Here is a 22,378-nt window from a genome sequence, read left to right on the forward strand (position 1 = left end):
CCATGGCCAGGGGTGGAGGGGTGGAGGGGTATCTGCGCTACGTCAAGCTGCCACTGTCTGTTTAGCCCTTCTTAATCAGGTTAATCCTGAATCTGCAGCAAATGCTGTGCCCAGCTGTGCGTGGCTAGACCCTGCATACCCATCATATGCTCACTTACATGTAAGGAGACACAGCAGGCATCACATACACACACACACACCCTTGGGTTTGCTCTAACATCTTCGTACCCTCACACACACACGTGAGGGTAGGTTAGGTGTATAAACACACTCATGATACACACACACAAAATATATGTATTTCTGTGTCCTGGAATCTTTTAGTGACTTGTACTGTATATGTGTGTGTGTGTTTGTGTGTTACGTGTGTGGGTGTTCGTGTTTTGAGTGTGTGTGTGTGTGTGTGGGGGGGGGGGGGGGGGGGGTGTTGTTATTCTTAACGTGTGTGTGTGTTTTGTGTTGCATTGCGCTGTGTATCAGTGGGGATTTATTTATGTGGAAGTGCATCCTGCACCGGCTGTCACAGCACTGTATTACACTCAGCACTCAGCGTCCATTAATAGAAAGTAGGACAGTAGTGAGTGGGCATCTCCAGCTTGCTCTCAGTCTTATCTCTCTCTCTTTCTCCCTCTTTCTCTCTCTCTCTCTCTCTTTCCCTCTCCCTCCCTCTCTCTCTCTCTTTCTCTCTTTCTCTTTCTCTCTCTCTATCTTTTCCTCTCCCTCCATCTCTCTCTCACTCTCTCCCTCCCTCTCTCTCTCTCTCTCTTTCTCTCTCTCTTTCTCTCTATCTTTTCCTCTCCCTCCATCTCTCTCTCTCACTCTCTCCCTCCCTCTCTTTCTCTCTTTCTCTTTCTCTCTCTCTATCTTTTCCTCTCCCTCCCTCTCTCTCTCTCTCCATCTCTCTCTCTTTCTCCCTCTCACAGGCCAGCCCCGCCCCAATAATAGTCAACACGGATACCCTGGAGTCCGTACCCTACGTAAGTTCTTTTTTTATTCAACTTTCGGTATCGTGTTGTTGTTTTTATTTTTATTTCTCTAAATTCTCGATGCTTTAAACATGGCACTCCAATACATATTTTTGCCATCGTTTAGGTTGGGAAATGTTTTCTCTTTTAGCAGTCGATTTTCCCTGTTTGTTTCCCTTGTTGAAAAGTCATCCGTTTGATATCCTGGTAAATTGCACGTTAGCGGGAGCATGCTCATCCCCCGATGCTTAACATGCATTGTACCTAGAGCCATGCATCTGGAATAAATTGTATCTGCGCAAAAATGAATAAGGTCACTGTACTGAATTATTCATAGCTTTCATAAATAAGCAGAAGATGGAAATGGCTGAAATACCCAACCAAAACACTACAATCAGAGTTTCATTATCTATTCACAATTAATACAAGTCCCCCCATGAACAATGCAGTGTCTCTTTAATGCAGGACATGGCAAATAGACACTTCCTAGGGTATGGGAGAGAATACAGCATCATTATTGTATCCAAGGGGGAAGATCATGGTTGCATATCAGAGCATACAATAAGGGAGAGTGTTGGTATACCTGGTCTGACTGTTACTATCTTTCCATGCATACACTACCCTGACGTAGTTTGACTAAATAACTAGGCTGAACCGTGCTTGTATAAAAAGATGTATCAAAAAAGATTTTTTTGTCATGAAATGTTCTTATTTAGGATGAGTCTAACGAGGTAATGCAGGTGTTCACCTCACTTATCTGTTATTTTCACAGAAATGTATCTTCTTTGGGGAAGTAATCAAGGCAAGGGTCTTCTTTTTATTGCTGCTCCCGCTGCAATCTGTTTCAGGAGTTAAGTTACTGAAGGAAAGCATCCAACTATTGTCGTGTCAGATGTTAAAAACTTGTGGTCACAGGTGGAGTCCGTGATTCTTGTGAAAGTTTGTGGATATTTGAGCTCAACAACCAATCAAATTACACCTCTTTCTTTCCTTCCTCTGATTCGCTGGAATTTGAAAAAGATTTGAACACCAACCAGTAGTCTGAAATCGGTCCAACCATGATGGGTTTACTAAGAGACGTTCATGTAAACAGTTAAATCGCATTGCCCATATCTGATGAACACCTTAGAGAAGGCTGGTACTCACCAGACTATTTGGGGTTGTCTAAGACCAGTGCACATGACCAGTAGATCAGTTCAGTTAATGTCCGCCACATTTTCATGACTATTTCATATTTTGCGACTTGTGTCTGTATTTGAATTTGATATATCCTTCTACAGTATTTGTCAGAAAATATCAATAAGCACTGAAGAATGCAAGCTATGTCTGAGTGCAGCAGTGTGCATTTGCTGTGAGTTGAAGCAATTAGTGGTGGGGGGGGGGGGGGGGACCGGAGGCCTGCCTGCCTGCCATGCTGCCTCAGTTAATCAGTAAATACATCTGAACAGAGTGGGGTCTAATCAAGGTGCCTGTTATCTGGAGAAAACGCTCCTTTCATGTTGCGCACACACACACACGCACACGCACACACACACACACACACACACACACACACACACCATGTCTTTCACAAGAGGGTCTACCGGGAGATAATCTCTCTTTCCTTTGCTCACTCAACAGAACAGGTTGCCAAGTCTTCAAAGATTCCTAATTAATTCTGTGATATGTAAAGTTATTGCTGTTATTGAGCTAAACAACCTTGGGGGTGGGAACAAAAGAAAAGAACACTTCCACTGCACTTTATTCATGGCTGATGAGTGAGTCAAAATGCATTGCAGTACATTCAGTCCACTTCCTCCGACAGCACTTTTATTGGAAGTGTTTTAATCTTGGCACATTTATCGCCACCAGTAACCTGCTGAATAAATCCGTCTCCATCTCAGCACACGCCTGTCTTGATGTCCCCTTAGAGGTGGCCTCATGCAAATTCGCTGGGACCTCTCAGGAGCAGGATTTGGTTGAATCAGCTCCGATTTTTACAAGTCGGCCCCAGGCGGATGTTGCGCTACAACTAGTACTACAATTTCTAGAGTGCACTGTTTTAATTGCTATTTTGCACTCCTATTACCTTGCATTATTGTTGTTGTGACCTTGTTAAGCACCTTGAGACGTCTTTGTATGTGAAAGTGTATCCATTATTATTATTACAATAATGGAGGAGAAGGAAATAGGGACAGCATTGAACTCGTTATTGTGTTGGCATGAGAGTACGCTGTGTTGAATGATCCGTCACGCTTACGTACGATGGAAAGGCTTCTGGGAAATGTAGTTATTGTACTTGGCAGTTATTAGACATGCTAATAATAGCAGAATGTGTAATGATTGTTTACGCCATAACCCTAGCAACGCTATACTCCGGTAGGCCTGTCGAATTGGATCTGTCTCACACGTTCAGATTTTTGAACGCATGGAGACCTCTGTGGAACTTAAATGTCTCTGCTCTGCGCTGGTTCAGACCCATTTACACACGCTCTGTGATTGTCCTCCGCTCGTTTCTGAGCTAAAACTACGAAACAATGTAAAGTCAGCTTTAGCCTTCTCCGACTGGACCTTTACACTTTTCACACACTCTTTGAGGTGAGCTGTATTCCACAAACTGTAGGTTAAGTAAGAGGACTGTTGGAGATGAGAATAGTCATCTGTATCCAATAGGATGGTTGTCTGGGAAGTTCACGCCCCTCTTCTTCCGGCGAATTTGATTTTGCCTCTGAAGTGGGTATGGCAAAGTTTGCATAGAAGTTCATTTCAGCATTCTCAGGATCCCTGGGACCAATCACAAACTGGCTTTTGGCTACCTGGCGCGCCATTGGCGGATTTAAAATAACCACGTCTACGTAACAAAAGCGAAAGCAAAGAGAGAAGCACAGCCAAACTATATACTGCTCTCGCGGCTGTCTTGGATGATTTCAAAGGCAAGTTTTCTTTGAAAATAGAACAGAAACCTGCTCTGGAACAATTCATACAGAAAAAAGATGTGTTTGCTTTATTACCGATCGTTGTATCGTTGCATAGTATCGTTGGTCTGATTGGTTAAAGGCGTGTCCAGTTACGTGACTGAAGTGGACCTCCATTTAGTAGTTCGCCAGACTAACTAAGCAAAGGGGCGGAGACAAATAGGATGGTGCTTGGTGTTAGTGTTTTAGTATGAGAAGTTCAGCTGTGAGCCAAAGGGAAACGAAGGCTGACAGGCAGGGATTCATCTGCTCCACTTTTATTGAATTGACATAATATTTACAATCATTCTAACGCTTTCCAGCAAATGAAAACAACTCTAAAGCTGATGAATTTCCCACAAGCTCTACGTGCACTCGAGGACAGACGAGGTCTACTTGAGTGTATATATTCATTCAAAAACATTTCAATTAGCTGAGCTCTTTTCAACTCTAGCCTGTGTGTTGTAAGATTAATCGGGTGCTCCACATCTTTATTTAAAGTAAGCATGTTAAAAATTCATGAGAGGGTTTTTAACATCCTTCCAGAACCTGCAGACACAGCAAGACTGCCAGTGAAGGCTTAGAAGCCTATCAGCGGATTACACTATAAACGCACTAGGAAACGGTAGATATTATCAGCTCTAAGCATAGAAATAAAATGGATGATTGGTGTTTTCTCTTTGACTTTTTTGTTTTAAATCTAATCTCAATCTAGATTTTTTTTTTAAACAAATCTGTTAAGGATAATCTGTCTCAACAATTGTAATACCCTAACAGCACAAGGAAAGTTTTACAGTTAATGAATGCAAATTCACCTTATTGGCGGGTCCCTCTACTCCTAAACATTTAAAAAACGTTTTACTTTGCATCATTATCATAAAATAAATTCTACAAAGTATATACAATAAAAGCATTATATGAATATATATAAGGTATAATATGTTGAGACAGCTTTAGTCTTAATGTAACTATTGTAACCTATATTACAATATGAGCAGTTCATCACAATATTCAAACCACAATATTATGTCAGTGGTGCAGCCTTCACAGACTGTGCCAGCATATCAGAGATGTGTATTTCCTGTTAGGAAAAGTGTGTCATGTTAGAAAGTCAGAAATATTTAAAGCCAATTGCTTAGCCCCAAGGCACACTTACCATTCAGCGCTTCCCTAGCAGAAGAGTGCTGTAATTGTGGAATTAGTTCAGAAGATGATAGCAACAATTAAAATGTAGAATACTGAATCTTTGCATTGGCTCTTCATTTTGTTTACAATTTAGTACAATCAGTTGCAATAAATATTTTGTGACAAGTTAGCAGAGCACAATCTGTTATTTGCCCATGTTGTTCCAAACGTTTTAAACAAAAAATTACTTTTTTTATTTATTAGTTACTTATGTATGTTTATATGTTTATAAATGCTATGTTTATATACTTAAATTGACACAGAGCTTTGTGTGTCATTTCTAAACGTAATTCATTTCTCTGCACCTGTGCTAATTTAGTGTAATTGGGAAGAGCATACAGCACTCAGTGCACCGGGCTTAGCCTGACCCGGACGTACCTGCGAGCTGAGACCATGGGCTCCACCGGGCTTAGCCTGACCCGGACGGACCTGCAAGCTGAGACCATGGGCTCACAGGCTCCACCGGGCTTAGCCTGACCCGGACGGACCTGCGAGCTGAGACCATGGGCTTCAGGCAGACAAGCTAATGATGTGCTCCCTCAGAGCGTCCCCACTGGGTCTGGATTTGAGAAGCAGATTCAATCTTAAATTATAAATCTTTTTTTTTTCACTCTCCGAGTTCTCGTGGCCTTCTGGTTTATATCATTTGTGAAATAAATACAAATAAAAAGCTTGCAACAACACCACCCCCTATCCTCCCCTCGTCTAAGGCATTTTAAACAGCTCCTGTTCTCTCTGTGACGTCTGACACGGAAAACAAGCTGTGCACACAGGCTATTTTTAGATGCTTACATTTATTCATCAGTTTACAACATGTAGCTGACTATGTTTGTGGCAATAGTTCCTTGTTTTTGTTGCGATAAACCTGAACCTCCTGGGACGCTATGATAGATGGGTGGTAGTCTCAGTCTCTCTCAAATGCTGGGTTTCCATCCAGATTTTAAATGCAAATTTTAAACATTCAAATAGGAAATCCCTAGTGGAAACGCTTGAAATTCTAAGTGAATGACAAATTACGGCATAATTTACCCGTATCCGCTGATTCGGTAACTACAGTTTTAGTTATTTGTGGTTTACCGCAGCCCGAGGACGGAATGCATCCTTGTGGCAGTCTGTCCTCGTTTCCTTGTTGTGAGTAATTTATAAATGAAACTTTATCATAGGTATGTATGTATGTCTGTGGTTTCAGCTAGCTGGCTTTCCACTAGTAGATCTTGAAATGTATTCCCCATGGACGATGGGGCACTATTGTAAATCGCTGGAGGAGGTGGCTTAACTACTGATTTGCATAGAATATAATGCAGCAAAGGTTAATGGACGTTGGTTTATTCGCATCAAAAGGGGAAAAATATGATTTTGTGCATGCACATTGTTTCTTCTGCGCTGAAAGTTATGTTGTGCATAGTGTTTCTTTGGTTAGTTACAATTTCTATATACAATTTTTTTGCAGTTTTGTAGATCGGAAGTTACAATTTTGCAAACTCCAAAATGTTTTGCAAGTAGTGAATTACAATTGCAATTAGTGATTGGCTTTTACTGTTCACCGATTACAAGTGCAAATCATATTCCGTGCTTCTCCCTATATAAGGCACGATTCTAGATCCAGATGATAACCTCAGGTTCTGAACCCACACTTGCTCACGTCTCCTCTCTTGATGAGGAGGGTGTCCATTTTGTAATTCACTTAACACAGTGGATGGAAACGCACACACACACACTTGCATTTCCTTGAGCCGAAGTTTCATGAAGGTGCTTAAAATATGCAGTTAAGTTGAGTGGAAACCCAGCTAAAGTGCTCTCACTTCAAGCCCAGCCTTCAGTCCCATGCTTCCGCCTCTGCTTCAGCTTCATCTGCACTCCTCATGTTTACCTCTATCAACAGTTTTTACTTAAAATCACTACTGGATTAAAAGAATGGCAACATCATACTGAACCTTCAATTGAAAAGCTGCCATAACCTTACAAAAAGAAACTGCTACCTGTAATCCTGTAAAATATCATTTTTATCTGGATTTATTTAGCGCACGCTTTATGCTAATATGCCTAACAGATGTCGGGTCGCGTTTATACGCACTTTGGGGATGTCGGGGACTCCCGCTGGGCTGTCGGGCGAATGGTACGGGGCTGTCGGCTGAAATTCGGCCGTCATCTGTACACCGACAGTTAAAATTTGCGTTTAGACGCTGAAAAAAACCGTCGGTGCACAGATGTCAGCTGTGTCGTCATCGCGAAAACCTGTGTGTAAATTGGGCCTTCGTTTCTCAGAAGAGCTTAATACAGCATTTAGCTGCAGGCGGCCAATCCTGTATAGTGTAAGGCTACTGAAGCTGGATATTTACCCTGTTTTGTTGTCCACTCGCGTCTTTATACCTACAAAATGAAAGATCTTTAGCTCGGGCAAAAGTAGTTTGTCCCCAAATGTGACCTTAACTTAATATATAAACTTTTCCTATTCTGTATGCCTGTACGCATGCAGTGACTTAATTAAGCCTGTTTATCTCGCTGTCACGATGGCAGTAAGTCTGTATATTTCTGCAGGGTGTTGATGTCTTCTAGAAAACCTACGCGCTGCAAGTGACTCTTAAATTCCCCAGGCGAGGATCTGAGAGCTTCGTACTGTTATTAATTAGGACAGCAATGAGCTCAAGTCACGTAATAGCAAACCCAGGTTGCACATTTTCACCAGGAAGGATGCATGATTCAACAGTGGGGTTTTACAGTGTGAAGTTTATCAGTGGGCAATTCATGTTACAAACAATGCTCCAGTAATTTTAAAGGCAAAAACAAGCAGAAACCCCATATTTCCCTTGGCCAGTGGTGATGGTTGTCAACTCCACCTGGCTTAGAACCAATCAAGACCATTCAGCCGGCATACAAGGATTTAGGATGTGTGGATAGACAGCTCCTCCTCAGTGGCAGCTCAAAGTGAATTACATGCGCTGTGCGATCAGTATTGTAGACATGGTTATTTAAGCTCGAATGGAGGCAGTGAAAGCTCTAATGAACAGCGTTAATGACCCTCATTTAAAGGTCACCCCTTGAGTTTGATTACTTCACATGGCGAGCAGCTTCTCTGTGCTGCCTCAGTGCTGGAGGCGTGATTTCATTTCTGAACACTTGAGAGGCGTAATGGATCCGTGCTGTGATAGTGAGCTGGACTTGAGTGCACTGATGCCAGGCCTCCGCATGACTCCTCAAGGACCAGGTAGATAGATATGGATTTTTTGTGTCTACCTCCAGTAACACTGTTGAGATTGAACCAATTACTTCTAAAGCACTGCCCGGCTTGATTGTCAGCTCAGTTGGGGTTAGAGAAACCCACCACCACCTCATCTTTGCCATGGCCTTCGCCAGGCAGGGGAAAATCTCATTAGTGTTCATATTGAAGTGCAGTGTTTGTACAATGTGGGAACTTAGTTCTGATGAGGTTCCGCCCATTACGCAGCCAAATTCATTCGTAATGAATGAATTATGAATATATATTGTTTTGTTGCATAATCAGAGATATAGGAATATGGTTTTGCATCAACTACTTAACTGGTTACATCATTAATCGACACTCAGGCCTGCTATCTTTTTAGTGCCCAACACTCAACTGCCATTTGGAGAGGCGCCCTCTTGCAAAGTTTTGCAAGAAAGTGCCTGATTCTGCTAGTGTCCTTAAAGCAGTGCCTGATTCAGCTAGTGTCCTTAAAGCAGTGCCTGATTCAGCTAGTGTCCTTAAAGCAGCAGTAGGGGGTTTTGATTTAAAGCTAGAGCTAACTTCCTAAAAGGCCCATCAAAACCATAAAACCTGGAGCCTTGAAGGGAGTAGCATATTCTGATGCTCTAAAATTCGCTAAATTTAGCAAAATAGGACCTTTCTGTGTAAGATATTTTGATAATCTCATCACATTTCATCTCATAGTCCATTTCATAGGGGATGCGTTGAACACAGGCCTGATCAAGAAGTCATGGGAGAGTCAATAGGTTTATATTGCTGTCGGGATTGTGCTAGTAAAATGCTTTTGAGGCCATCAGTCAGAGACAAACCAAGTTGGCCATGCAATTACATTTACATTTACATTTAGTAATTTAGCAGACGCTTTCATCCAAAGCGACTTACAAGAATGTATACACATTTTACATTTACACTGATGGCACACTGCACATCAGGAGCAATTGGGGGTTCAGCATCTTGCTCAAGGATGCTTCGACAGGGAATAGAACCAACAACCTTCTGATTACTAAACAAGTTCTCTACCTCCTGTACCCCTGTCGCCCATGCACTACTGCCAGACTGCCCTTTGGGTTCATGGTGATTGCTGCAGTATGCTTGTTTCGTGTACCGATCAGACTAAACAATCTAAGGAGGAAACCGGTAGCATCTATATCCTCTCCATTAAGCACGTCACTCCGTCCTGATCAGACCACTGCTGCAGCAGAGAGGTCTAGGTTTTTCTTACTCCAAATAAGTACGACAGTAGCAGACCCACTAAAACAGTGGACCCGCAGGAGCTTACTCTGGCTGCACTGCTGCAAACACAGGAATAATGTGCTCTGCATTTTCATCTGACGGTCTATGTTTTTTATTCCTTTTCTTCAGGTGAACGGGACAGAGATCGAATATGAATTTGAGGAGATCACGCTAGAGCGGGTAAGTTATCTATCATACAGTGGGGGAAATAAGTATTTGACCCCTGGCGATTTCATAAGTTCGGCCACATGCAAAGAAATGTGTGATCTATAATTATATTGGTAGGTGTATATTAACAGTGAGAAACAGAATATCAACAAAAAAAATCCAGAAAAATGCATTTTATAACATTTATGACTTTATTTGCATTTGATACAAAAAAATAAGTATTTGAACCCCCAAGCAAACAGCAAGAATTCTGGCTCACAATGACCAGTGATGTGCCAAAGAAGCGCACAGATTAGTCCTCATTAGGTCTAACAAGGTACACCTGATCTCAACTGGTTACGTTTATAATAGAAACCTGTCCAAAGAATCATACTTGGGGAAAAGGCATATCTGCCTTCACGCTGCAGTGCTCATGAGCAGGGTTGCAGGGCTGCAGGGCTGTGTTTATTATGGGATGTTCTCAGTCGTAAAAACATGATCTGCTTGTCCAAGTCCAAGACTCTGAGCAAGCAAGTCTTATGTCCCATGATGAACGACCAAGAACCCCGATAGATAGATTTCCGTCAGAATAGCCCTTGTGGATGACTGATGCATGGGGTCATGATCAGCTTCGTAAGTAACGTTTTTTACCTTGACACTGCATTGATCCCTGAAAAGCATTGTAAACCAGAGCTGCCATTAGTGACTGACAGACTGTAATTATGAAGTGCCCCTTAGACAGCTGATAACCCATCCTCTCTCTCTCTCGCGCTGTCTGTATGTGGGCAGAAGTGAGTAGAATTCAGAGTTCCTTTCCATTCTAGAATCAATGTCATTTGACAGATTCCGTTATACAAACACTATACGTATCTGAGCGTTTAGTTGCAGTTGAATCAATGTCATTTGACAGATTCCTGTATACAAACACTATACGTATCTGAGCGTTTAGTTGCAGTTGAATCAATGTCATTTGACAGATTCCTGTATACAAACACTATACCTATCTGAGCGTTTAGTTGCAGTTGAATCAATGTCATTTGACAGAGTCCTGTATACAAACACTATACGTATCTGAGCGTTTAGTTGCAGTTGAATCAATGTCATTTGACAGATTCCTGTATACAAACACTATACGTATCTGAGCGTTTAGTTGCAGTTGAATCAATGTCATTTGACAGATTCCTGTATACAAACACTATACGTATCTGAGCGTTTAGTTGCAGTTGAATCAATGTCATTTGACAGATTCCTGTATACAAACACTATACGTATCTGAGCGTTTAGTTGCAGTTGAATCAATGTCATTTGACAGATTCCTGTATACAAACACTATACGTATCTGAGCGTTTAGTTGCAGTTGAATCAATGTCATTTGACAGATTCCTATATACAAACACTATACGTATCTGAGCGTTTAGTTGCAGTTGAATCAATGTCATTTGACAGATTCCTGTATACAAACACTATACGTATCTGAGCGTTTAGTTGCAGTTGAATCAATGTCATTTGACAGATTCCTATATACAAACACTATACGTATCTGAGCGTTTAGTTGCAGTTGAATCAATGTCATTTGACAGATTCCTGTATAAAAACACTATACGTATCTGAGCGTTTAGTTGCAGTTGAATCAATGTCATTTGACAGATTCCTGTATACAAACACTATACGTATCTGAGCGTTTAGTTGCAGTTGAATCAATGTCATTTGACAGATTCCTGTATACAAACACTATACGTATCTGAGCGTTTAGTTGCAGTTGAATCAATGTCATTTGACAGATTCCTGTATACAAACACTATACGTATCTGAGCGTTTAGTTGCAGTTGAATCAATGTCATTTGACAGATTCCTGTATACAAACACTATACGTATCTGAGCGTTTAGTTGCAGTTGTCGATAGCATATGTAGTGCGCATTATCTATTGTCCTTTTCAACAAAAAATCCTCTTCACCTCTAAATACAGACATCTTTTCTGGAAGAACCGGCACCGGTCCTGACGTTGTTGATGTTTTCAGTTAGGCTGGCCCTAATTGGGTCGCAGAATTTTTTTGGCGAGTCGTGCGACGGGCGCACACCAGAGCCTCAGTGTGGATAAGCGGCTTAGCCAGCTGTGGATGATATTCTGACTGCTGAAATGAGATCCACACGGCTGGAAAAAACAGTAGCACTAACAATAGCAAAGGTCAATAAAAGCAAAGGCAGCAGTGATTTGTCAAGCGTTGTGGCGTCCAGTGAGCCCGCTCACTCCCATGACTGGACACAGATGAAACAGCAGGCAGAGGGGACTGCAGCATGGGGCCGATAATCAGCCCATTCTGTCATCGTCACCAGACTCGCTAATCTGTGACCTCCGCTTCCACGTCCCACGCAGAAGCCTGGAGAGGGTGGAACCAGCGCCGTAAACTATCACAGATGAGGCTAAGCTAAGCTCACAGCCCCTCAGGCCTCTGTGCTCCCACACGCTGATTAAAGTCAGTCAGTCATCCTTATCAGCTGGGGGCTCTTCTTCCTGTATTGTCATCGTTGTCATGACATCCATCAAACATTATTTGTCAGGTTGATTTGCTGTAGCCCCAGATTTGTGTCCCATGCCTTTTAAAATGGCAGTGTCGCTCATCTCCATATTCTTTATAATCCCGTCATTTGTTTATCTCTGTCTGGTGCTTTAATGTACCATTCATTAAGATTTGTTCATTCACTGGAACCTATTATTCAGCATTTCTCAGAGTTAATACTCTTCACTAATGAAAAGGGGCAGCTCCGGATACATGTACAGTAATTGCAGAGGGATTGCAACTAAACTAAACTAAACTATCAAACCGCTCAAACCTTAAAGCACATGTCATGTCATGCACCTATTTACCTGTCATGAAGCCCCTCCTCAGATAGTGTGTGTGTGTGTGTGTGTGTGTGTGTGTGTGTTTGTGTGTGTGTGTGTGTGTGTGTGTGTGTGTGTGTGTGTGTGTGTGTGTGTGTGTGTGTGTGTGTGTGTGATGCTGCTGTGCACTAATTGCAGGGGAACTCAGGGCTAGGCTTCAGCATTGCCGGCGGCACAGACAACCCCCACATCGGAGACGACCCCGGCATCTTCATCACCAAGATCATCGGGGGAGGGGCGGCCGCCGAAGACGGCAGACTCAGGTGAGCGACTTCCGGGGTGTGTGTTGTGTGTCGACGCTCCCGCCATCTCCAGCGCCATTTGCAGCTGCCGAGGTCGACCAACACACAGAGTCTCATACACACACACACACACACACACACACACACACACACACACACACTCATCCTCACACACACTCACGGTCTCATACTCACTCACACACTCACTCCCACACACTCATACACATTTGCAGCTGCCGTGCACATAGCAGAGGTTGACCGTTAAGCTCTCTTGCCCCATGCTAAGGCAGTGTGCCGCCCACCCACACCGCTGTGCTGTTTCATGGAGAAGCTGAGAGTCTCTTGTGTCATCCATCTTTGTTGTTGTGGCTGATTAAAACACCCACTGACCAGCACACATCTAATTGCTCTCCGGGGAGTTCTGTTCTGCTTTGATTTCTTCCTTTTTAAATTATTTTTTTATTTATGCTGCTGATGTATTCACATTTCACGTTTGTTACCGAGCATTCAAAATTGGCTCTCTGAAATGACATTAGAGCACTTTGATTTAGTTTGAATGTTAGATATGAAGGACTACAGTCTCATTCTTTTCACCTAGTCCTGTGTGTGGCATGTTTCTCATGAGGGGGGGGGTCTGATGATTTGTGGTTTTATTCCAGATCAGACGGTGCTCAAGGGTTAAAAGCTTAAACGTGCGCTTATGTCTTTAAAGAACAAGCATTGTTTCACAGTTACTCACATTACTGCAACACTGACTCTTACGGAAGCTTAGAAGTTTTCTTACAAGTCAGTTGCTGATTGAACAAGCACTTACCATATAAGACCCAACAAGCAGGTGTTTCTGTTACGGAGATTCATTTCATCAGTAAGCTTCTTAACTTTTGCGTATTTATTCCGAGTGATTGAGACCAATCCTTTCCACAGTGATTTTCTCTTTTCTTTGTCCTCCATGTAAGCGTGATCGTCTGCGGCCATATTATTAAGAGCTTCGGTGTGTTGAGGCACTTAATTCGATTATGGCTGGGAAGCGTAGTCCAAATGGTCACACACACACACACACACACACTCACACACACACACACTCACACTCACACACACACACACTCAAGCTTTACTGTGCTCACATTGGCATGAAGCAGCAGCTGTGTTTGCCAGCGGTGTCCATGAGGAGTGTGAGACCCGGGCCCCGGTCCTGTCGCGTCGTCCCCAGAGGCCCTCCTCTCCCAGCGCAGCCTCAGCGATCACACACCCTCTCTCTAACGACTGCTGTCAACTCCCCTTCATGCCACGCAAATGGTCTTTTTAACTCCTTGTTCTTCTGATCTCCGAATAATGTTCTCCGATCATCGCCCAGCGCTTAATGCCCTTGTGGTCTTGAGAAATACACAGAGGATTTTGCTTTATGCCCCAACTGTTTTTTTTTTAATATATATAATTATGTCTTGCTCAGTAATGATTTCACTGTGCCAAAGCCCATCCAGTGCCTTTGAGAGACGAGGCCTTTCTCTCTAATGCATTAGTTTCTCCGCCTGTCGAGAAAACAGATCATTAATTACGGCGTCAGAGTGATTTCCCCGAGGCTTATCACAATCGGAGCTCTACCAAAGTCAGGCAGAGGTATGCATAGAAAATACATGAAGTGCAATCGTCTCTCGAAATGGAATTCATTCTCAATTCAAAATGCATTTTCTCTGTTTATTGGCTCTCTACTGGAGTGTCCATTTTCATAGACTGTGAGAAGCAGGGGAAGATACCCTTTTCCCCTTCTGCCACACAACCCTCCCCCCTTCCCCCCTTCCCACCTTCCTGTCTCCACCCGGCCGACCTCAAGCAGATGGGTCCCCCCTTATGTGCCGTGGTTCTGCCTGAGGTTTCTTCCTGCCTAACAGGGAGTTTTTCCTTGCCCCTGTTGCCATTGTTCATGCACTAAGCGGGTTTAGGCTCTGGGCTCTGTTAAGCGCCTAGAGGCAATTGTATTGTTATTGCGCTATACAAATAAAATTGAATTGAATTGAATTGAATTGTATACGAGCGTAATAGCAGTGTGAGACTGCGGCTCCTGGAGGTTCCCCAGCCGTCGCACCCGCTCCCATCCACTGTGGTGCTTTTGCTCAAACTCGAGAGGTTGTCGTCTCCTCTTCATCTTCGCTGATCTTCCTTGGGGCCGTTGTGTCCTCTGAGAGTTCCGAGCAGACAGCAGACTTGAGTGGGCGAGCCCGCGGGTCGTCTCGCTCGCTCGGGACCGCAGACGGTCTCCGTACGGGCACAGAGACCCAGCTGCTCGCTGTTGGCACGGGGCCCTCGGGCAGAGCACTGTCCTCAGATCAAAGCCAGGGGCACGAATCTGTCAGACCAGCCAACCCCCCCCCCCCCCCCCCCCCCCCCCCCGCCCCCCCTCTCTGGATCCTCAAGAGAGCCAGCTTGACCAGTCCCTGAACCCCATCCCCAGCAGAGAGCCCCTCCCCTGCCCTCTGCAGCCCAGCGGGTAGAAACAGGCCGCTGCAAAGCTGCCAAGATCTCGGCTTTGTTTCCAGGGAGAACACGCCTGCTGATAGAGGTGCAATGGGTTAGGACAGAGGTCGTGTTTATTTGAAAAATATTATTATACAATATTTTGATATTTGATATTCGGTATATATTATTATATAATATTTTGATATTTGATATTCCGTTCGGTCATGCAGGGAAATATCAGACTTCGGCTTTGCCGTATCATTCTCGCTATCGCTCCGTAGATACGTTTCAGCCTCAGTCTGATATTTCCCTGCATGACCTCACCTTCGGTTAGTAAGTTGTTATTAACGAGTGCTGAAATGCTGACTGCCGACTCTCCGTCCTCAGAGTGGACTAAGAGCTAACTCTCCGTCCTCAGAGTGAACTAAGAGCTTACTCTCCGTCCTCAGAGTGGACTAAGAACTAACTCTCCGTCCTCAGAGTGAACTAAGAGCTAACTCTCCGTCCTCAGAGTGGACTAAGAACTAACTCTCCGTCCTCAGAGTGAACTAAGAGTTAACTCTCCGTCCTCAGAGTGAACTAAGAGCTAACTCTCCATCCTCAGAGTGAACTAAGCACTAATTCTCCGTCCTCAGAGTGAACTAAGCGCTAACTCTCCGTCCTCAGAGTGAACGACTGCATCCTGCGGGTGAACGACGCAGACGTGTCCGAGGTGTCGCACAGCAAGGCTGTGGAGGCGCTGAAGGTGGCCGGCTCCATCGTCAGGCTGTACGTCCGCCGGAGGAGGCCCATGTTGGAGACGGTCGTCGAGATCAAACTCATCAAGGGCCCCAAAGGTAGCTGTTTGATTTATGCTTGAAGCTGGAGACCAAACAATGTTCTGTTGGTGTGCTGAATACAGGTGAATAAATATCCATCTTGCAACAGTTGTCCCCGAATTCAACATATATTACACAACGCAGAGGTTTACACCGGTTACCAACCCCACCCACCCCCCCGACTACTTACTCCCCTAAATCTGCATCGTGATAGTGTGGCATTCCTATACTCAACTGAAGGTAGCGAGGGTGCACTCCCTTCCACCCCCGCACCCCCATCCCCACCCCCCACGGCTCCTCTCTGCCCCCACACAGACTCCCATAGCAGCAGAAGTGCAGTGCAGGGGCCAGGGTGTTTTATTTATTATTTAGAGGCGAGCCATGATTAACCAGTGAGGGAGGGGGGGGAAGCCGGGGGTCGGCTGCTCCAGACAGAACAGAACACCGTCCTCTTACAGCCTCAAACAACATGCAAAACCCGTCACTTAACGTTCAGTAAGCCTACAGTTAGTCTCAATGGGAAAAGGGTAAAAGAAGGGAGCACTCAAGGATTTTACTCGAGAGTAATGCAAGGTTGGATGGTGCGTCGTCAGGCATTAATGCAGTTTTTACTGCAGAAACTGTTGCAGTTTTTCTTGCGGTGGGTAGGCGTGCTCTCTGAAGACCCTGCTCTCTCTGGGGAGATGTGTTTGAGTCAGGTGAAGTGTGTGTGTGTGTGTGTGTGTGTGTGTGTGTGTGTGTGTGTGTGTGTGTGTGTGAAGTGCTTCCATCTGCTCCTGTGGTGCTAATTGTGCTTAGGGAAGTCAGTGTACACAGGATGCTTCAGACTTTTTAACAAGGTGATGCCGTCGGCAAAACGGCGCTGCAAAGTGGAAGTTCTCCAGAAGCGGAAGTGTTTTGAATTTTACTTAAACTTCCTAAACAGCCATTTCATACACTCTGGGGGCCTTGAAGCGCACCGAGCGAGAAACACAGTAGGAGTTAAGTGACAGCTCGTTAAGAATCCAGCATAGTTATGCACCTCTCTAGCCCTCTCATTCTTTATGCAAATGCAGCCAGCATATGTCATAACAAACCTTGCATAGCATTTTCAGGGGGTTGCGTCATATGCGATAAGTGGGGGGGGGGGGGTCACATTGTTGTCACAGTGCAGACATGAATTCCTCTTATTTGCTTCTCTAAAGAAATTAAACCCTCGTTCACTTTTGTGACCATGAAAAAAAAAAAAAAGCTCTTATGTCATCTGAAATGCTAACATTGTTGTCACAGTGCAGACATGAATTCCTCTTATTTGCTTCTCTAAAGAAATTAAACCCTCGTTCACTGTTGTGACCATGAAAAAAAAAAAAAGCTCTTATGTCATCTGAAATGCTAACATTGTTGTCACAGTGCAGACATGAATTCCTCTTATTTGCTACTCAAAAGAAATTAAACCCCTCGTTCACTGTTTTGACCATGAAAAAATAACAAGCTCTTCTGCCATCTGAAATGCTTTCAGTCGATTAATTCGACACACACTTGTTTTTGTCTGTGTCTGTGTGTGTGTGTGTGTGTGTGTGTGTGTGTGTGTGTGTGTGTGTGTGTGTGTGTGTGTGTGTGTGTGTGTGTGTGTGTGTGTGTGTGTGTGTGTGTGTGTGTGTGTGTGTGTGTGTGTATATGTGCCCGAAGGTCTGGGCTTCAGCATCGCGGGTGGCGTGGGCAACCAGCACATTCCTGGAGACAACAGTATCTACGTCACCAAGGTGATCGACGGCGGAGCGGCTCAGAAAGATGGGCGGTTGCAAGTCGGAGACCGGTTACTCATGGTAAGAGCCAGAGCATCCACCAGGTTTTTACTGTGCACAAACCAAACACCCCCAGCCTTGCCAATGCATCACATCACCTGGGGAGTGGGCCTCTGTTAGTCGACGGTGAGGGGTTAGAGCACCCAGTGCCTCTGTTAGAGAGTTAGCAGAGAGGTGAGGGGGGGGGAACAAGGCAAAGGCAACCCACATGAGAGTCCGACTGGCGATCTGACGGGAGGCCACAGGCAGGGCTGACGGGACGCCACACACACACAGATACACACACACACACACACACACACACACAGACACACACATACACACACACAGGTGAAAAACCCTTTCCCTCTGGGTCACACACACACACACACACACACACACACACACCACTCTGTGGTTCCACACCAAGGGTATAAAGCGCGGAAACCCCTCATCAAATGTCCTTTACTGTCAAGCCTCCATGAAGTTTGGCTCACTCACAAACACTAACAGTGTCGGCCATCCAGTGTTGGGAAAGTTCACTTTCTACATGAACTAGTTCAGTTCATAGTTCACACATTTTAAAATGAACTAGTTTAGTTCATAGTTCATAATTCAAAAATTTGAACAGCTCCAAAAAATGAACTAGTTCAGTTCTTTTTTTCAATATGTTGCTAGCTAAAAAAAAAAATCAAAATCTCTATATGTCTGCAATACCGCTTTCGGCCTCTATGCAACTTTGTCGCTCTCACACTTGCCAGGCATTGACAGTAAAATAAAGCACACGCAGCGATTTGAAACTGTTAAATGACTGTTGTTAAATGTGTGTTTTTCGCCTGGAAGTCTCTAGAAATCTGGCACCTAATTGAACGAAATTAAAAAGAGTTCATCAGGCAATAATACAGAACGTTCAGTTCTCGTTCACCAAAATTATGAACGAGTTCATGAACTTTCGTACAACACTGCGGCCATCAGCGCCGACCCTCAGTGGGCCAGAATGGTGTGCTGCGTCTGCAGTGTTAACTCTCGTGTGTCGCCGGGTCTTTGTCCCGCGGGCCCTCGCCTCTGTGCTCCTGGGAGGGTCATTAGACTGGAGTCGGGGTTTAATTAAGCGCACACACAGCCGACCCCCCCCCCCCCCCCCCCTCTAATCCAATTGGCAGGGCGGATTTGGCTCTGCGATCCATGCTGATTCGCTCCTCTTGCCAATGATGAGTTAAAGCTCTTGCACAACAGACGGAATTTTCATCTCCCTCCTTTTTCACAGGTAAACAACTACACTTTGGAGGAAGTTACGCACGAGGAAGCCGTAGCCATATTGAAGAACACGTCTGATGTGGTCTATCTGAAGGTGGGCAAGCCCACCAGCGTTTACTTATCGGATCCCTATGGGCCTCCTGATATCACACATTGTGAGTGTTTTTTTTTTATCTCTCTCTCTCTGTTTGTTGGGGTCAAACTGTTATTATATTCTGTCATTCAGTAGTTTTATATTTGCAATTTCTGCTCACATACATATTGTAGGCTCACTAGCAGCCACCTTTGCACTTTGTAATGATGGAAACGATTGGTGGTGGTGCTGCTGGTCAATATGGGCCATCATCATCCAGGGACAATATGTGTGTGTGTGTGTGTGTGTGTGTGTGTGTGTGTGTGGGTTTATGTGCGTGTGTGTGTGTGTGTGTGTGTGTGTGTGTGTGTGGGTTTATGTGCGTGTCTGTTTGTGTGTGTGTGTGTGTGTGTGTGTGTGGGTGTGTGTGTGTGTGTGTGTGTGTGTGTGTGATGTCTCTCTTCCAGCGTTCAATCCAGCAATGGAAAACCATATCTCTTCCCCTGGCAACAACGGCACTATGGAGTACAAGTCCAGTATGCCGCCCATCTCTCCAGGAAGGTACTCCCCCCTCCCCAAACACTTGCTCGGGGAAGAGGACATTAACAGGTTGGATGGTTTTTCCTTCTTACGGTAATTACCTCCTCTCCTACCCGACGCCAGTGCCCCACAGGTAGATTGTCTGTCTAGTGTCCACCCCTTCCTCATGTTAGGCGGAAACCCAAAGGCAATCTGAAAATGTCGTCGCCGTCTGAGATGCGATTGCTTTTGAGTTTTTGGCCCCTTCACTGTCTCTGTCCTGAGTCTAGTTCCTGTCTGGTTCTTCATCAATCCTCTCCCTGTCTGTCTTGCCATGTTTACGATCAACCCGCCCTGTCACCTATCAGTGGAGTGGTAACTGATTTGTAACTGTAACTGAGTTACAACTGATTTGTAACTGTAACTGTTATTTAAGAGCATATGATTTATTTGAGTTTTGTGCAATTGGCAGTCCTCTGAGAATACATTTATGATTTCAGCTACACATTTGCCTAAAACAACTCTGATTTAGTTTTTTTTCCCGCCATATCTTCGAAATAAGAAATCTGTACCTTCAGAGCTGATGTCTAAACGTCAGAACATTTCATGTATTATTTATTTTATATTATTTATTATTATCTTTCTCTGTGGATACATATATAACATCAGATGCCGCACAGTTGGCTGTTGTTTTACTGTGCTTCACTCAGTGAATGCTCTGTGTGCTTTTGGGCTTAAAATCAGAACATCGCTATCTCCACCACCCTTGCGAATTGTATTTGTCTGAGCTACTGTGGCTTATTTTAAAATGCCTGTTACGATAGTAGATGGTAATGGAGTTTATTTTTACGTCGCGAGCTGTTTTGGGGAAGCGTGTGTTTTCTGCAGGGCAGGTTTGTTTTTCTGAGCGGAAGCTCCTCTACGGAGTCCCAGCGTCAGCACAGTTTGCACCCCGCTCTCCTGTTCTCATTAGAAGACTCCACTTCCTCACACACTCTCGCACATCCTCTTCGTCTGAACTCCCTCGCCCTCGTTCTCTTAGTCCCAGTGGCGGTTCAAACTAGAATGGCGCCCTGGGCGGCAACTCCACACCCCCCCCTTCAGTGAAATCACACAAACCAAAAAAACATGCAACAATAAGTCTGTGAAACTATATACTCACAGAACGAGTTGTGGTTTATTTGTAGCATTTCATATTATATTCTTACTGATTTTACCAACTTAATTAGTGCTGTACTGCAAGTTAGCGGTGTGCTATTTCATAGATTCCCCCCCCCCCCCCCCCCATCTTTTACTTCTGAGTGTCTCCACCTTACCTGGCAGTAGCCTGCTTAGCTGACAAACTAGAATCAGGGCGCCCTCTCTGACGAGGTAACTTGACCCTTGACCCCCCCACACAGTGACATGATATCACTGACGTGATTGGCAAATGAGCGATAGGTGCCACTGCTTTCTCTTTCTCTTAAAGACACTCCATCCCTCTCTGGCCTTATACTCTCCCTCCATCCCAGGTGAAAGTGCTCTGCAGGGGAGATGAATGTTGACAGGTGTTAATGACTAGAAACTAAAGCGAGGCCTGTCCTCTTGGCTACAGTAGACATACTACATGACTGTCTTTCTTCAGACTCCATGTGTTTTTGCATGCACCAACAAGAATGCAAGTAGGTCATGGTGCACACGTCAGAGCCTGATACATTTGCATCTTATTTGCATTTGCTAGGCGTCATTTCCTAAATGGTGTGGCAAGCAATTGTCGACGCCGTGCATTACAATAAGGGCAACTCGGGCAGGAGTGTGCTGTCTCTCTCGGTTTCTCTTGGCTACATTTCAGCATACTCAGCCTAATGCCAACTTCAAGTCGAAATTCAATCCCATCAACTTTCACACAGATCTCTCTTTCCCAGAGAGCATTGCAGTTTCTAAAAGCCCCCCTTGCTCGTCTGCACTCTTTAAATGTCTCATAGTGTCCCAAGCCTTTTGGTTGCTGAAAACTTTATGAATGTCTTTCGCGAAGTCTGTCCCCACCCCCCTACACTTTGCCCCTTTGAGTAGTGTCTTATCCAGAAAGCAAAACCACTGAAGGATTGGAGATGGTGACCCCCTCACTAAGCTTTTTAACAGGGGGATTTAAAGACCGTCCCTCTCTCAGGCTAAGAGGTTTATGTGGACCAGGTGCTTCTCATTGGATGGGCAAATCTTCAGGTTTAGTCTTCTGATCTACTTCACTTACAGTAGCCGAGGAAAGCCACTGAAAGCCTAGAACAATGTTGTGGAAAAAAATGAAAGCTGCACACTTAATTTATATTTTAATATCGGTAATATATAATATAATATAGCTGCAGAGTTGTGAAACTACTATGAAGTGATTTTGACACACTGGTCAGTGTGGTCTAAGTCCATGCTGGTCTGTGTGGTCTAAGTCCACGCTGGTCTCTGTGGTCTAAGTCCACACTGGTCTCTGTGGTCTAAGTCTATGCTGGTCTCTGTGGTCTAAGTCCATGCTGGTCTGTGTGGTCTAAGTCCACACTGGTCTCTGTGGTCTAAGTCCACACTGGTCTCTGTGGTCTAAGTCCACACTGGTCTCTGTGGTCTAAGTCCATGCTGGTCTGTGTGGTCTAAGTCCACACTGGTCTGTGTGGTCTAACTCCATGCCTCTTGGTTTTTGTCCAGCCTGCTACAGGTCT

The 22,378-nt window shown here is 44.5% G+C and overlaps 1 protein-coding gene across 1 annotated transcript in view; it reads left to right on the forward strand.

Moving 5' to 3' along the window:
* Nucleotides 1-22,378, forward strand: part of LOC308364520 (disks large homolog 2-like) — a gene marked incomplete at its 5' end in the record, with an annotated part of 149,047 nt that overhangs the window by 72,551 nt on the left and 54,118 nt on the right. The window contains 7 exons of the mRNA XM_080837654.1: nt 924-977; nt 9,669-9,719; nt 12,707-12,831; nt 15,931-16,100; nt 17,751-17,887; nt 19,113-19,257; nt 19,643-19,808. Of these exons, the coding sequence (XP_080693780.1) occupies nt 924-977; nt 9,669-9,719; nt 12,707-12,831; nt 15,931-16,100; nt 17,751-17,887; nt 19,113-19,257; nt 19,643-19,808 (848 nt within the window). The remainder of the gene's footprint in view (nt 1-923; nt 978-9,668; nt 9,720-12,706; nt 12,832-15,930; nt 16,101-17,750; nt 17,888-19,112; nt 19,258-19,642; nt 19,809-22,378) is intronic.

The sequence above is a fragment of the Sprattus sprattus genome (assembly GCF_963457725.1).
Source record: "Sprattus sprattus genome assembly, chromosome: 1".
Lineage (NCBI taxonomy): Eukaryota > Metazoa > Chordata > Actinopteri > Clupeiformes > Clupeidae > Sprattus > Sprattus sprattus.